Genomic DNA, 14,093 nt, shown 5'->3' on the forward strand with positions numbered 1-14,093 from the left:
TTTTTATACCCGCTACCCATAGGGTAGAAGGGTATTATAACTTTGTTCCGACAGAAAATGTATGTAACAGGTAGAAGGAGGCATCTCCGACCCTATAAAGTATATATATTCTTGATCAGCGTCAACAGCCGAGACGATCTAGCCATGTCCGTCTGTCCGTCTGTGTGTCTGTCCGTATGAACACCTAGATCTCAGAGACTATAAGAGATAGAGCTATTATTTTCGACAGCATTTGTTATGTTTGCACGCAGATCAAGTTTATTTAAAATTTTTGCCACGCCCACTTCCGCCCCCGTAAATAAAAAAAAATCGAATAACAAGCGTAATTGTAAAGCTAGAATTGCGAATTTTGGAATATACAATAACTATAGTATTTATGATTCCTGAAAATTTGCGATCAGATAAAAATTGTCGAAGTTATTAAAGAAATACTTTTGTAGGGGCAAAAACGCCTACTTACTAGGGTTCTAATTTGCTTTGGCCGACAATCTGGTATATTGTGCCGTCTATGGTATATTTTGAATGCGGACTATATCGAGATACCATATATAACATTTGGTATATTATTAGTATTTTAGTATATTTGGTATATTTTTATAATACCCCAAAATATATTTTTAGTATTTTTGTAGTATAATTGGTGTGTTTTGAGAATAATACCTCAAAATATATTGCTTTTATTCAAAATGGGTAGCTGGTATCTCACAGTCGAGCACACTCGACTGTAGCTTTCTTACTTGTTTTCTTTTGTAAATATATAAGGTGATAGGTTTGTTATTTTTCTACCCTAAAGGTACACACATATCATATGTATATTCTTGAAGAGCGCCAAAAGTCGAAACGAGAGACAGTCTGACCGTATGAACACCTAGATCTCAAAGACAATAAGAGATTTAATTTTCTTCGACAACACTCAACTTTAATCGAAACAAACTTGATCTGCGTGCAAACATGCACGCAGATCAAGTTTGTTTCGATTATTTGCCACGCCCACTTTCGCCTCTGCAAATCGAAAAAAAAAACGAATAACAATCGTAGTTTAGAAGCAAGAGTGATATCGATACATACAATAAGAAATTTAGTGTTTATGATTCCTGATAATTTGAATGCGATCAGATAAAATTTTAGAAGTTATTTAAGAACTACTTTTGTGTGGCAAAAAAATTCTACTTTGTTGCCTTGTCTGACATTCTGCTATGCTTAATACTCTATAGTATATTTTAAATGTATTGCAACTTATCAAATATTGCCTTCGGTATATTTTAGTAATGTTATGGTATATTTTAAGAATAATACCGTACTGTTATGTTATTGCTCAAAATGGGACGCGAGTATCTCACAGTTGAGCTCACCCGACTTTAGCTTTCCTACTTTCTGTTGCTGTGTTTTGATGTTTTTGGCTCACGTATAAGCTACTAACAGCAGTAAAGTGTCAAAATAAAAAAATATAACATATATTATTTTACCATGACGGATTTTTTATTATAATAACTATTAAGTGACTATAAGCTTAACTTTGCAAAACAGTCGAATTAAAATATATGTAGATAAATGGTACACACATAAGGTATATATGCTTGATACTAATACTTATTTTAATTTGCTAGATCAAGATTATATTATATTACATATAGTATACAGTGTATACTTATGCATAGTTTATATACAAAAATTACAAAACGAATTACGAATAGAATATGGCAATTGGCAATTAGCAATAAGCATTTACGATTCACGATTGCCCTTCCCGTCTACTTGTTGAAATTCTCAATCTGCTGGAGGACCCAACTGCGAGATGCTGCCTGACTGAGGTGCGGCGGACATAAGATGGTTCCCGGATGCTGGCCAATTAGCTCCTGTAGAGCGGCCTTAGACGGCTTCGGTGCTATTTGCGGTGGACCATGATGATGTTGGCACCCACCATTGGGGGGCGGTGGTGGCGGACTGCGAGGTCTCTTCAGTTCGTAGTCAGTGCTGCGCTTCTCATTATTGTCATCGCTGTAAATGGCTGAATCGCGAAAATCATTTTCTAGACTATCCTCCACTTGCTGCTCATACTCAAAGCTAGACGAGGGCAGCTCGGCCGCAGGGCGTTTGCGCTGCTGTTCGCACATGCTGTCACTGGATGTACAGGACGATGAGGTCAGCGAGAAGACGGAGTCGCGCTGCAGCGATGCTTCCGAGCTGGCAATAATGCTGAAGAGCGTCTTGGGATCCGCATAGTCCACATGGGCCATACGCTCACCCACCGCCTCGCTGCCCTGACGATGCAAGATGCTCTGGCGACACATTTCACTCACATCGGAGACACGTCGCTCCGGCGGACGATTGCTGCGACCAAAGGCCATGCTAAGATTATCAATGGACTTGAGGGCCCGCGGCAGCAATGAGATCTCCGAGTGGCTAACATTCTCCAGAGTTGGCTTGCTGCCAGAACCAGGATTGCCATTACTCAGCAGACGCTTCATTAAATTCTTTGGTATGGGACGAGCATAGAGCGCCTCATTCGGGTCATCGTCACGTTCGGTTTGTCCCGTCGACTCCAAGCTCAGGTTAATGACAGTTGATTGGCTGTCACGCTTGACCGTTGATCCCGAGCTCGATTCGGAGCCAGTGCTGTCACGCTGCTGCACTGCATCTTCGCCCACGAGCTGCAGCACTCCTTCCGGCGAATAGACGAGCGTCACATAGTCCGATTCGGGACGCGGTGCGGGTGGACGTTTCTCGCGTGGCTTGAAATATTGCACAGACTTGGCACGTCCCAATATAGGGGAAAATTTGTAGGGCACATGGACATTGCGCAGCAGCGTCTCATAGATGGGTTCTTCCTGCTCCTCGCGCTGTTGCTGCTGCTTAGCCTGCTCTTGTTCGGCTTCCAGGGGCGGCGGAGAACGTGATGGCGGGCGGGGCGGCAATGGAGGTCCTTCCTGTGCAGGACTTTGTGGACTCAGCGGCGTGATTGCCTGACTACTGTCGCGTCGCATCTTTTGCTGCTTGTTCTTGTTATAGATCCGCTCGAATTCCTTGTTGTTTTTCAACAGATCCAGCACAATCTCTGCATCTCGCTTAGATTTCTCTACCGGCGACAGCGTTGCCATCTCTACTTGTTCCTCATAATACTGTCGCTGCGACATATCGAGAATATCGGAGGCGGACACGCACGTCTCTTGTGCCTCCTCAGCCAGCTCGAGATCCTCCGTAGACTCGGTTATTTTTAGCACGGTGCTATCAAACTCACTGAGATCCATATAGAACTTGGAGCAGCTCTCCTTGCGGCTACAGCGTTGCTTCTTCAGCGTTGCAATACGCTTGGGCATAGTCTTGTGGTTATACTGTTTGACCTCAAAGAAGCCCTTGCCCTTCGTCTTGCGTTCGCTCAGATCCGGCTTGCTGCCGCGCAACGAGGCAGCGCTATCGTCATCCGCTTCCGGCCGCTCGTCCAGGCTAAATTCCCCAATGCGTGGCACTGACTTGCTGCGCTCCTTGAGGGCCTTGTAGCTGAATACTGGACTCTGGGACTTGGTGCGGCTGCGTTGATCGCGCAGAATACACAAACACTGCTCCGGCTCAGAGCACTTGCAGTGCTCCTTGCTAGGACTCGTCTTGGCATCCGTCGAGTCCCGCTTCCCACTGCGGTATCGAACTGCAGCGGCCAATTTCTGAAGCGCCGTATCATCCAGACTGTTGTTGCGAGACAGAGGCTTAGAAGGCTTCACCGGTTGGTCCTGCTGTTCCAGCGATTCATTAAAGCTGTCAAAAGAACTGGAGTTGGTCACTGTCTTCCTCTTGAACTTGGAGTTACGCTGACGTATCTCACTGCGGCGACATGCATTTCGTCGCTCCAAATAAGTGGGCGTAGAGTTACTGCTGGAATGCAGACTCCACTTCCAAGTACTGCGATCGGGAGTGCGATCTAAATAAAATAAGCAAACTAGATTATTAGCATCTAGTAGTGAAAGCTGGAGACACAAGGCGTCAAGCAATATGCTGGGGATGATCGAGTGGACGATACTGTCGACAAACACCAGCAACATTATAAGCACTAGTAACCAGCGCAATAAGGTGATCTTTTGACAATTAATTATGCATACTTCTTATTAATGTAGTACATGCAGTGATTAGTTTGATGGAGTTGTAGTTCAATAACACAAGCATAACGCGTTTCAAAACCTTTTATTTTAAACGTGCTACTGCCAAAAAAATGCGTTATGTATCTTTAAATGTTTGTTCATGCTATGAGGATGCTATTACCACCCAACCTAATTTGATCGCGCAATAAGATCGTTTTCTTAAATTCTTACTATTGAAGACTCGAGACTGACTCACGTTTCTTCTGAAAATCTTAATTATATTAATTGTAAATGTGTTAATTCAAAATGTAACCCGGACAAAGCTCGGTATGAACCTGGTTAAATTTCTGATGTGATATCATCTATGCTTAATATACGACAAAGTTCTTAATCTTGTTTAATACGAAATTTGAAGTCTCTCGACTTAGTACCTGAAATTAGGATCAATTCATTCGTCAGGGAGAAGCATTGATCAAAAATACCTATCGTCTGGTATCGGTTATATGACTAATATATAGACATATTCACACTAAGTTTTACTTATGTTTGTGGTTTTCCTTCCTCTAAATACATTTTCTCTGTGTTTATTATTTATTTAATTTAGATCCTTACAAAGATGCACGTCAACGGCAAACTACGCCTTATGAAAGTTACACCGTAAGCTAGTGACTTGAGTCATTCTTAATGGGATTGATGTTAGTTAGTAGGATAACTTTACTTGCCACAAAGTCAATAGATGGATTAATATATGAGCATGCTGGACACAAACCAGTGGAGCAGTAAGCCAATTTTAAGCACAAACCAAAAAGCGAAAACAGTAGCGGGATAATTTTGTAACTCAAGATACTTACTAGACTTCTAGACCGGAAATTGCAGGCTTAATTAGTCTATGCCAGCGCCGTCAAATACCAGAAAAATTACTACATACGATTACGGTTACGATTACAATTGCATTATGCGATAATGATAACAGTTAAGTTGTACTAAATTATATAATTTGTAAATTGTTTGTTAACATATTTGAATAGCATTGTGTCTATTTATTAATTGATTTATTTATTTGTTTTGATTGCATTTGCGATTATTATTTAAATAAAATTTTGTTTTGTTTGAGCTTTTTGGGTGGTAAGAAGAAGGAAGGAGGAAAAGTAGTAGCGCTTAGTTCAGTCTCTGGTGTTTAGCCTTAGGAACGCCTTAAAACTAATTAAAGTTTTCTTTTCTTGTTTGGTTTGGGTGGTTTAGTTTTAGAATGCATCACTGGTAGTACTACAATGGTAAACATATAGCAAATATATATAATATATAATAAATACAAGTACTGAAAGTTAAATCAAGATCAAATTGTTACACAGAAAGCCAATTAAAATGTTACACAACTAGTTTTAGTAAGTTACATAATTGTAAAAAACAAACACCGCAACCAATTAAATAAACAATGAAATACTTTTCGATGGCGACCCAAAACACATAACGTACACAACAAATATAATTCCCGAGGTACAGTTGTGCTGAGCAACAATTAAAATGCACAACATTCACAACATTGTCGCACATAAATCAACTTGCCACTGAGACAACGACGCGTCCGTTGTCAAAAGCGAATATGGCACGATTTTTGGCCAGAAAGCTACAGATGAAAATTGAATTGAACGAAACAGTCAAAAGGTTTCCTTCCCCCTTTGCTTCTGGTATTTGTGGTTATGTCACTCTCTGAGACTCTACTTGGAGCATGTGAAGTGCATGTGCACTGTCCAACAAGGGTTTATCTTTATCCACAGTTTAAAAACATGGCGATTTAAGAGTTTTATAACAATATTGTCTTCTGTATTAGCTATTATTAGCACAACGGTCACATACACAATGTGCTGAAAGCTTTGAGAAAAGCAAATTATCCTAAAGTTTAAACATGTGGATATGGTGTGATTGAATAAACTTAGAAACCTCTGCGCTAAGAATCTAGACGTTAACGTTTTAAAAATATGATATTACAAATATTTTCTTTTCGTGAAATCAGAATAGTTATAAATAATTTGTTTAATGAATTTATTTCAATACTAATTTTTTTTAATTTTGAGAAATCTATTAATAGAATACTCTACATTTATCTTTCATTTAAATAAATATCCATTTTAACCCTCTAAAAGTATAGTAGAGATTGTTAACTTTATATATGTTTTTTGCAGTGTATGAGGGATGTTGAGCAGGCAATGCCCGCATAACTATAACTAACTACTTCATTCAGTCCTTTCCCAAAGTGTTATGTGAATTTCGGTCGTCGTCACCAACAAACTAAATCAAACAAACAACGTCAACAACAATAACAACAAAAGCACACACACACAGATAGACAAATTCATAAATACGTAGAGAGTAGGAAAAGCTATGCAAAAAGCTTGTCGCTTAGCTTAGTGTGGCTGACACTCACCTTCCTCGTTGCCCAGCTGGTAGACAAGTTCCTTGGCCCGCGTGGGTATGTCGAGCTCCTCGAGCATAACACCTTTAATGTGTTGCGTCCAGATACGCTTCTGGTCACGATTTCGGGCCGTCAACTTGATTTGATTGCGCGGCTCATCGAAGGGTATAACATAGAAGCTGGTCGGTTCGCCTGGCAAATGTTCGCTAAGCATCAGGTTCTTTTGCTGCAGTCGAAAAGAGAAGTGTTAGTTGTCTGTCAGTTAGTTGGGAGAACTTGCGGCGCTCTTACTGTTATGAGGCTCTTGAACTGCAGTCGTCCGTCTTCCTTCTGCTTGGTGATGATGAGCATCGTCTCAAAGAGCAACACCTGACGCGGCTTGTTGTGTTGCTCCATCAGCAGACCCTCGTGCCGCAGCTCACGTAGCACGCTGAGATCTGTTCAAGTGGAGATTGTTAGTGTTTAAAATTTAAGTAATTTCGCAGAATTTCATGGCACTGGCACACTCACCTGGTCCCATCCAGCCATCCAGTATGCCAGATAACTCCTTAACGCGACTCTGTTGCTCCTGCTTGCGCTTCACCTGATCAATATTGTGGGCCACCTGGCGCATTATGGCATACGCCTCGGCCACCTCCTTGACATCGCAATGCTTGCGAAGGCTCTAAATATACAAAGGTGGATCATTAAATGTTGTTAGGCAGGCGACATAAGGTCAGTTTTTTACTCACGTCCAGGAGCAGATGGTACTTGAGAATGCGTTGCACCGGTTTCAGCAGATATGAGCCAAGTGGCAGGCGGTGTTGCAGCAGCTTCTGCGTGGAGGCAAGCAGCGAATTCGTGTGCTTGGCCTGCAGCAGTTTGGTCAACAGCGAGATGGCTTCCGGGTAGCTTGTGCTGCACAACGAAACCGGCAAAAACAAAAGACAATGTATGTTATAAAGCTGCTGATTTATGGTCAACCAAAAATGAAAAAAGTAAAAAGTACTGTTGAGCTCTTCATCAGACAAACATGAAATTTGAATTTAAAATCAACTGCAAGCAATCCGCTTGTAGGAGGATCTGGCTTGGACTCAGAGCCAGCTCGCAAGTTGAACGTTGACTCCATTCATGATAAATGTCCAGCTGTCAGTTGGGGCGACAAATCAAACTGCGACCATCAGCGGCGCGCAGTTGACTTCAAATTGACAGCGACAGCGGCACAGCCAAAATGTCAGCCTTTTCTTTTTTTTTAAATGGAACATGGAGCCATGGAGCATGGCGTGCCTGGACTGCCAAAGACGCCATCGCCATCGCTGACGCTGTCGCTGTCGATGTTCGTGTCCCGCTGCTGCTATCGAGATCATTTTGGTCAGTCCGTTAACCGTTCTTGGCCAGCATATCTGAGATTTTGGCAGACACGCCAAGCTGACTTGCTGTCTCTCGGTTCTCTTGGGGAAGAATAGCAACGAAGTATTCTTTTACTTACCAGTAGGTTGTGTACACATCAAAGCGTTCACGTAGATCTATGAAACATTTGGCTATTTTGGCCGGTTCCATGCCCGAGTTGATCAGCTGCTGCAGCAGTATCGAATTGAATTCGTAAATCTCTTCAATGTTCGCAAAGAGAATTTGCAATTCGTCCAGACGCAAACAGGCTCGCTCCTTCCAGTCCAGCAGATAACTATGAACAACATTTATTAGTCAACTACCAGCTTTCAGTTTACTCCTCAACTCATTCACTTACCCTTTGATCACCTGACCGAGATCCTCGACGAAACTCCGCTCCGAGTCCACAATTTCAAGGCAGGCGCGTTCCAGCACGCTCATCGCTGCCGTATGATGATGATGATGGTGCAGATGATGATGATCGCCCAGCTCATTCTCACTCTCGGCCAGACTCTCCACACTGGCCAGATACGAGGTGGTTGTCAGCTTGCCATTCAGCAATTGATCCGACCCAGAACTGGAGCTGGACGATGTCGAGCAAATGGAGGACGATGACAGCGGACGACTCGTGAGACGCGCCAATTCACTTAGACGCACCGCAAACTTCGGCTTGATGTCTGTCAATGTGTCGAGACTCTCGGCCGACAACTTGTTGGCTTCCTCCAGCTCAGCGAGCTGCTCGGCTGTGGGCAGCCGCAGTGGCATGCCACCGCCCAGGGTGCTTGCTTTGTTGTTGTTATTGTTGTTGTTGTTGCCATTGTTGTTGCTCTGACTCTTGAGCTTGGTGCGCGCATAAGTCTGAAGTGGCGATGTCGAGTTGCTTGTGGCTCGAGGAGCCGAAACACTGCGCACCAGTGGCTTGCTAATCAGCGGCTTGTTGATGGCCTCCACCAGCTGACTGCAGGTAACTGCATCGTTCTCGGACAGTTCGAGTTCCAAGAGCGTTAGCTGCTCCATGTGCTGTGTCACCAGATCAAAGTTGATAGTGTCCACAAAGGGTTCGGGACTCAGCGGCTCACTCGCCACCACGAATTCCTTGGGCCGAGGCGGCGTTGATGGCGCCGCCAGTTGTGTACTGGTCACTGCCAGTTGCTCCATTTCTATCAGTTTGATGCTCTGCTGTGATTCGTAGCGCGGCAATTTCAGTTTGGCAAACGGTTGACCCTCGAAGTGGAATGGAGTGCCAGGTGCCGCTTTATTGGTTGGCGTCTTATCCTCATCCACAGCCGCTGTTTTTCGTGAGCCACTGTACTCGTTGCTGGCATCGAGTGCGGCAACCAAATCGCTGCCCGACTGCGTCGACAGTTTGCCCGCGATCTTCGAGAGCGGCAAATGGGATAGCTTCAGTTTCGTAGGCGCAGTTGAGGCCTTGCCATAACGTCCTGGCGTCGGACTGCGTTGCAAGGGATGCAATAGATGTGGCTGCGGCTGTTGCAGTGCATCAATATCAACGGCATTCACATGCTCCGCATCAGAGTGTGTAATGATGCGTTGCACATTCGGCGAAAGCACGCGTATGTTGTTGCCACGCCGTGAGTTTGAGCTGCCAGTGCTGCTGCCACTTGAGGCGATGCTGTGACTGCTGCCCAGCTCCTGACGCCGCTGCACAAAGCGACTCAGCTGCACGCCATCAGCCTCATCACGCAGACCTGCAACCACCTGAGGTGGCGATGTCGCTGTTGCTGTGCCTACTGATGTTGTTATTGTTGTTGTTGTTGCCACCAAGTGGGAGTTTGCCTCCGAGTCAAGCGTGTAGCTGCCCGAGTGATTGTCGCTGCTGTGGTTGCTGTTGTTGCTTGTGTTGCTGGTGTTGCTCGTGTGGCTGCTGCTGCTGCAGTTGCTATTGCTGCGCTTAGGTGTTGACTCGCCACTAGTTTGATTGCCTGCTGCAACTGTGTGGTGCTCAGTCTTGCTGCTCGCTGCACCGCCGCCAACCACCAAGCTGCTGTTCAGTGTGTCATAAAACCCCAGCAGCGATGGTGCCAAGTCTGTGGTGCTGCCTATAAAAGAAATCGAAAAATGTTAATAAGTAGAAGTAGATTACATTGTTACATTGAGGAATATTGTTGCTGCAGCTTGCCATGTACTCATAATTGAATAAACTATTCAAATTGTGATTTATTTCTGTCAAAGTTAAACTTCTTCAAGTAAGAGTTTCGCTGCCTATTTTAGCCCATGAGATACAATATTATAAAAAAATAATAGTAGGAAAATTCAATTTAATTACTACGCACTAAATATGATAGTAAGAAAAGATAATAAAAGATCTATGCCAAGTTCAAAATAGCTGCCATTGCACAATGAATACGATCAATAGTACAACAAGTAAGAAAGATACAATAGATTCTGCATGACTGTGAGATACCCACTACCCATTTTCAATAAAAGCAAAACATTGCGGTATTATTTTTAACATACACTGAAATGTATTATAGTATTTATATTAATATTGAATTCAAAATATACCATGGAGTACCAAATATAACAGATTGTTTTAAATAATTTCTACAATTTTTTTAAATCCCAAATAAATTTTCAAGGATCATAAAGATGGGTATAAATAGAAAGCAATATGAATGCCAATTTCAAAAGATATATCTACACACCAAAAATACAATTAAACTGGAATTGTTTAACACATGTCTAATTCCTTATCTTACAAATTCTTTTCATCTTAAATTTGCTTTACATAATCGTTGAGATGCGTTTTAGCCCAACTTCTAGACTTTTAATTTTTAATTAATATTTAAGATCGTGAAAATTAAATAAATATAAAATATCAGTTGTTCAATCAGCATTTATAGCCTACTTTAACTTTATTATTTATATAAATTCCCTGGGAATTCAATTGCTTCGCTGTCACTTCCTTGTAAATCAATTGAAAACGAATTACAACAGCTTTATTACTACTGCTGTACATCAATAGAATATGGTTATAAGTAAGTTATTTGTTATGGACTCGACAGCTTTGTGGTCCTCAATTAAATATGCAAGAGTCGTTGATCATGATCTGCATTCCTCGTGCTGATTTATGCAATTTGCAGTCTTTTGTTTTCTTTCAGTGCAAGAGCAATCATTATAGCTATTGACGATTGACTGGCATGATCTATAATTTATATATCAAGTGTGTGTGTGTGTCTGTTGTGTTGTGTTACGTTGTGAATAATGTTATTAAACTCGCAGTTGTGTAAGGTATTTTGATTAATTGAACTATTTGTGAGAAATGATGAGCAAAGCTAAAGCATGAACATCATGCCCCATGCCAATTGCCAGTTGCGAGTTACCAGTTGAATGTTGCCCCCTTGCAACTGTTGCCAGTTGGTTTTGTGGTCGATCGAGTGCTGCTCTTGCGACTGCTGCCATGTTGCGTTGGCATATCAATTCACATGTCAGGCCAGCAGGCCAACTTGCAGCCAGACAGACGTGCGGACAGACAACCTACTTATTTATGCAGCCAACTCCAACTTCGACTTCGACTCCAAGTCCAAAGGCAAGCAAGACAGCGAGAACTGAGAACATGAGCACCCCAAGCTAAGAAGCAAGAGCTGTGGACCAAGTCTTGACTTGTTGCCTTGACTGATGGCCGCGTTCTTTTGGCCCGTTCTCTTGCGCGTCCTGCGGCTAAACAACTCAATACATCAACTCGCCGGCTTTAACATATTTCATTTAACGCAACAAAATTATGGCAAATATCACAAAATGATGTGAAGCCGATGCAGCCCATCAACGCGAAGCACGATCGTTAGACCGACAGGAAGACAGACAGGCTGACAGAGTCAACATATGGGAACATGAGAGGTTGCTGTAAAACGAAAGCAGCTCCACATATGGGTAGCAAATTTATTCTAAATATTTCCCATCCTTATATTCCTGCCAACTTTACCACAAATTAACTTGTTTTAAAATAATAGAATAATTTACATTAATTTTTGTGATAAGTTTTTCTAATTAGATTATAATTTTGCACAATATTCTATGGAACCCAATTCCTTGAAAACTGATTGTAGATCTAACTTAAATATATAATATTTATTAAAACGTAGAAGGAACGTTTATAGCTTCTTCTTATTCGCTCAGTCGTTGACTCAACTACAAAGAATTTTTGGATGCGTGCAATAAACTAACTTATGATAAAAATAGTAAATTATCGCTATATATTTGTCATTTTTTCTTTAATAATAATAATATACACTATGTCTTACTAAATTATCATCTTTCATCTAAGAGTTAAATTAGAATTCAACATACTTAAGCTTGCCTTTGATTCCTGTTAGAGTAAGCAAATTTAAGAGACACAAGATTCTATAGAAGTTTTCTTATGATCTCTAAAAATACATTATTTAAACTGCTTTATACTTGCACAATATACTTCCTGTGTTGCAACTCGATTTATTTTCCTTTTTAATATATGATACAATCTTTATCTGCAATTTCTTCACATCTTAAACAAGTGTCTTCTCCCTTGCAAGTCAACTGGGAAATTTCTCTTTAATATTCCCATGCAGTTAGCACAGTCTTTTCTTAGTCCGCTCCGCCATTTGCGGTAAGTGACTTATATGCGTGCCTAATCCAAAAGCATAATCTTTTAGCACATTTGCCTAACAGCTCCGAGATCTCTGCCCACAGTAGTCAGTGAGTAAAAACTGTGCCGACTTCGACTTGGAGGCTCAGCAAATCAGGCAATTAACTTTTAGACTGAAGAACACCGGCTACCGAATGCAATCGGCAATCGGCCAAAGCCAGAGCAAGAGCAGGAGACGGAGACGGAGCCGGCAACTGGTTTTTGAGCTATTAAGAATGCAACATTAGCATAGACAGGCATCGTCATTGGCATCCTCAAGCATCGCACACACACCTATACCCACACACAGTAGCCAACGGGCCGCTTTTTCTTCTTCTCTTCTAATTGCAAACGGTGTCAATGTGAAGCCGGCTAAATGTTGTTGGCTGCATTATTTGTTGGCAACAGTTGCGGCCATCGAGCCACACGAACAACAATTAGTTTTGCCTGCATGCCACGCCCACTTTGTCAGCTGACTGACAAACTGACAGACTGAAAGAGCGGCTAACTAAACTGACAAACTGATGGAACACTTACTTGCTAACTGTCTGTCTGTCCGTCCGTCTGTCTGTCTGTCTATCTCCCTCGACAGACTGACGACAAGTCGTAAACATGATTTGTACATTTAATTTTCCATCATTTTGTTTGTTGATTATTTCAAATGCTGCAGAAACATGCGTGGGTAGCAAAGCCAATGATGGAGCCTCGTGACGCCATCAAAAAGATCTTCCAGCTGCCTCTCTGACCCACTTTGGTGGCTGCAGTTTTTCTTGCCTTAATTGCCTGCCGTGGGTTGTGAAAAACTGCAGTGCAACCAAACGGGTATCGGGCCATGTTTATGTCTAGGAAATGACCAAAAGACTTCAGTTTTATCATTGTCACCCGTTTAATTAACAAGAATCACAATCAGTGTTTGCAGCCAAGCTACAAAATACTCCGCAAAGCAGAGGAAAATTATGTTGCCGCGTAATGATGCAAGTTTTGTTGGTTACTTAATATCATATCGTATGAGCAAGCACGAATAACACTTTTCATACCCGCTACCAGAACCCATAAAGTTAGCGTCAACAGCCAAGACAATATATCCATGTCCGTTTTTTCTTTGCTCCGTCTATCTGTCCGTCCGTCCGTATGAACACCTAGATCTCAGAGATTATAAGAGATATGGTTATTATTTGCTTTTTAATGTAATAATAGATTAATATACCAAATAAATATTTTTGCATAATTTGGAATTTTTAGTATTTTAGTATATTATTTTGAAGAATAATGCTGCACTTTATTGTCTTTTTAAAAATGGGTAACGGGTATCTTACAGACACGGACACTCGACTTTAACTGTCTTTCTTATTATTTATCCAAATATGATTTCATTATTAATATAATATTTTTAGAAAATAATACGATCATGTTGTAACCCCTTCTTTAAGTTTCTCAAAATTGTTTAGTAATGTATAAATCCAAATGGGAAGGACTTAAATGAAATTTAAATAGTTAATTATAAAGCTATTAAATTCATGGCTTATCATAAACATTTTAACTTTATTATGTGGATCAATATTAAATTATGTTAGCATGACTTTTACATAATTCGTGCCTGCACAAAAACACTGCTTAAATG

The 14,093-nt window shown here is 41.5% G+C and overlaps 1 protein-coding gene across 2 annotated transcripts in view; it reads right to left on the minus strand.

Annotated features, from left to right (window-relative positions):
• Positions 1–1,469: 1,469 nt before the first annotated feature.
• LOC133846278 (uncharacterized) overlaps positions 1,470–14,093 on the minus strand; it is a 63,221-nt gene continuing 50,597 nt past the window's right edge. Inside the window, exons 2-9 of one of the 2 annotated variants that reach the window (XR_009894857.1) lie at positions 8,210–9,911; positions 7,952–8,146; positions 7,215–7,380; positions 6,994–7,147; positions 6,775–6,920; positions 6,496–6,709; positions 4,922–5,336; positions 3,776–3,913 (exon numbers count right to left, since the gene is read on the minus strand). Coding sequence is in view for 1 of the 2 variants with exons in the window: in XM_062281140.1 (XP_062137124.1) it covers positions 1,752–3,913; positions 6,496–6,709; positions 6,775–6,920; positions 6,994–7,147; positions 7,215–7,380; positions 7,952–8,146; positions 8,210–9,911 (4,739 nt within the window). In the remaining variant the exon portion in view is untranslated. Of the gene's footprint in view, positions 3,914–4,921; positions 5,337–6,495; positions 6,710–6,774; positions 6,921–6,993; positions 7,148–7,214; positions 7,381–7,951; positions 8,147–8,209; positions 9,912–14,093 lie in introns of both variants that reach the window. The other variant, XM_062281140.1, reaches the window with a different exon arrangement.

This window comes from Drosophila sulfurigaster, chromosome 3 (genome assembly GCF_023558435.1).
Source record: "Drosophila sulfurigaster albostrigata strain 15112-1811.04 chromosome 3, ASM2355843v2, whole genome shotgun sequence".
Taxonomy (NCBI): Eukaryota; Metazoa; Arthropoda; class Insecta; order Diptera; family Drosophilidae; genus Drosophila; species Drosophila sulfurigaster.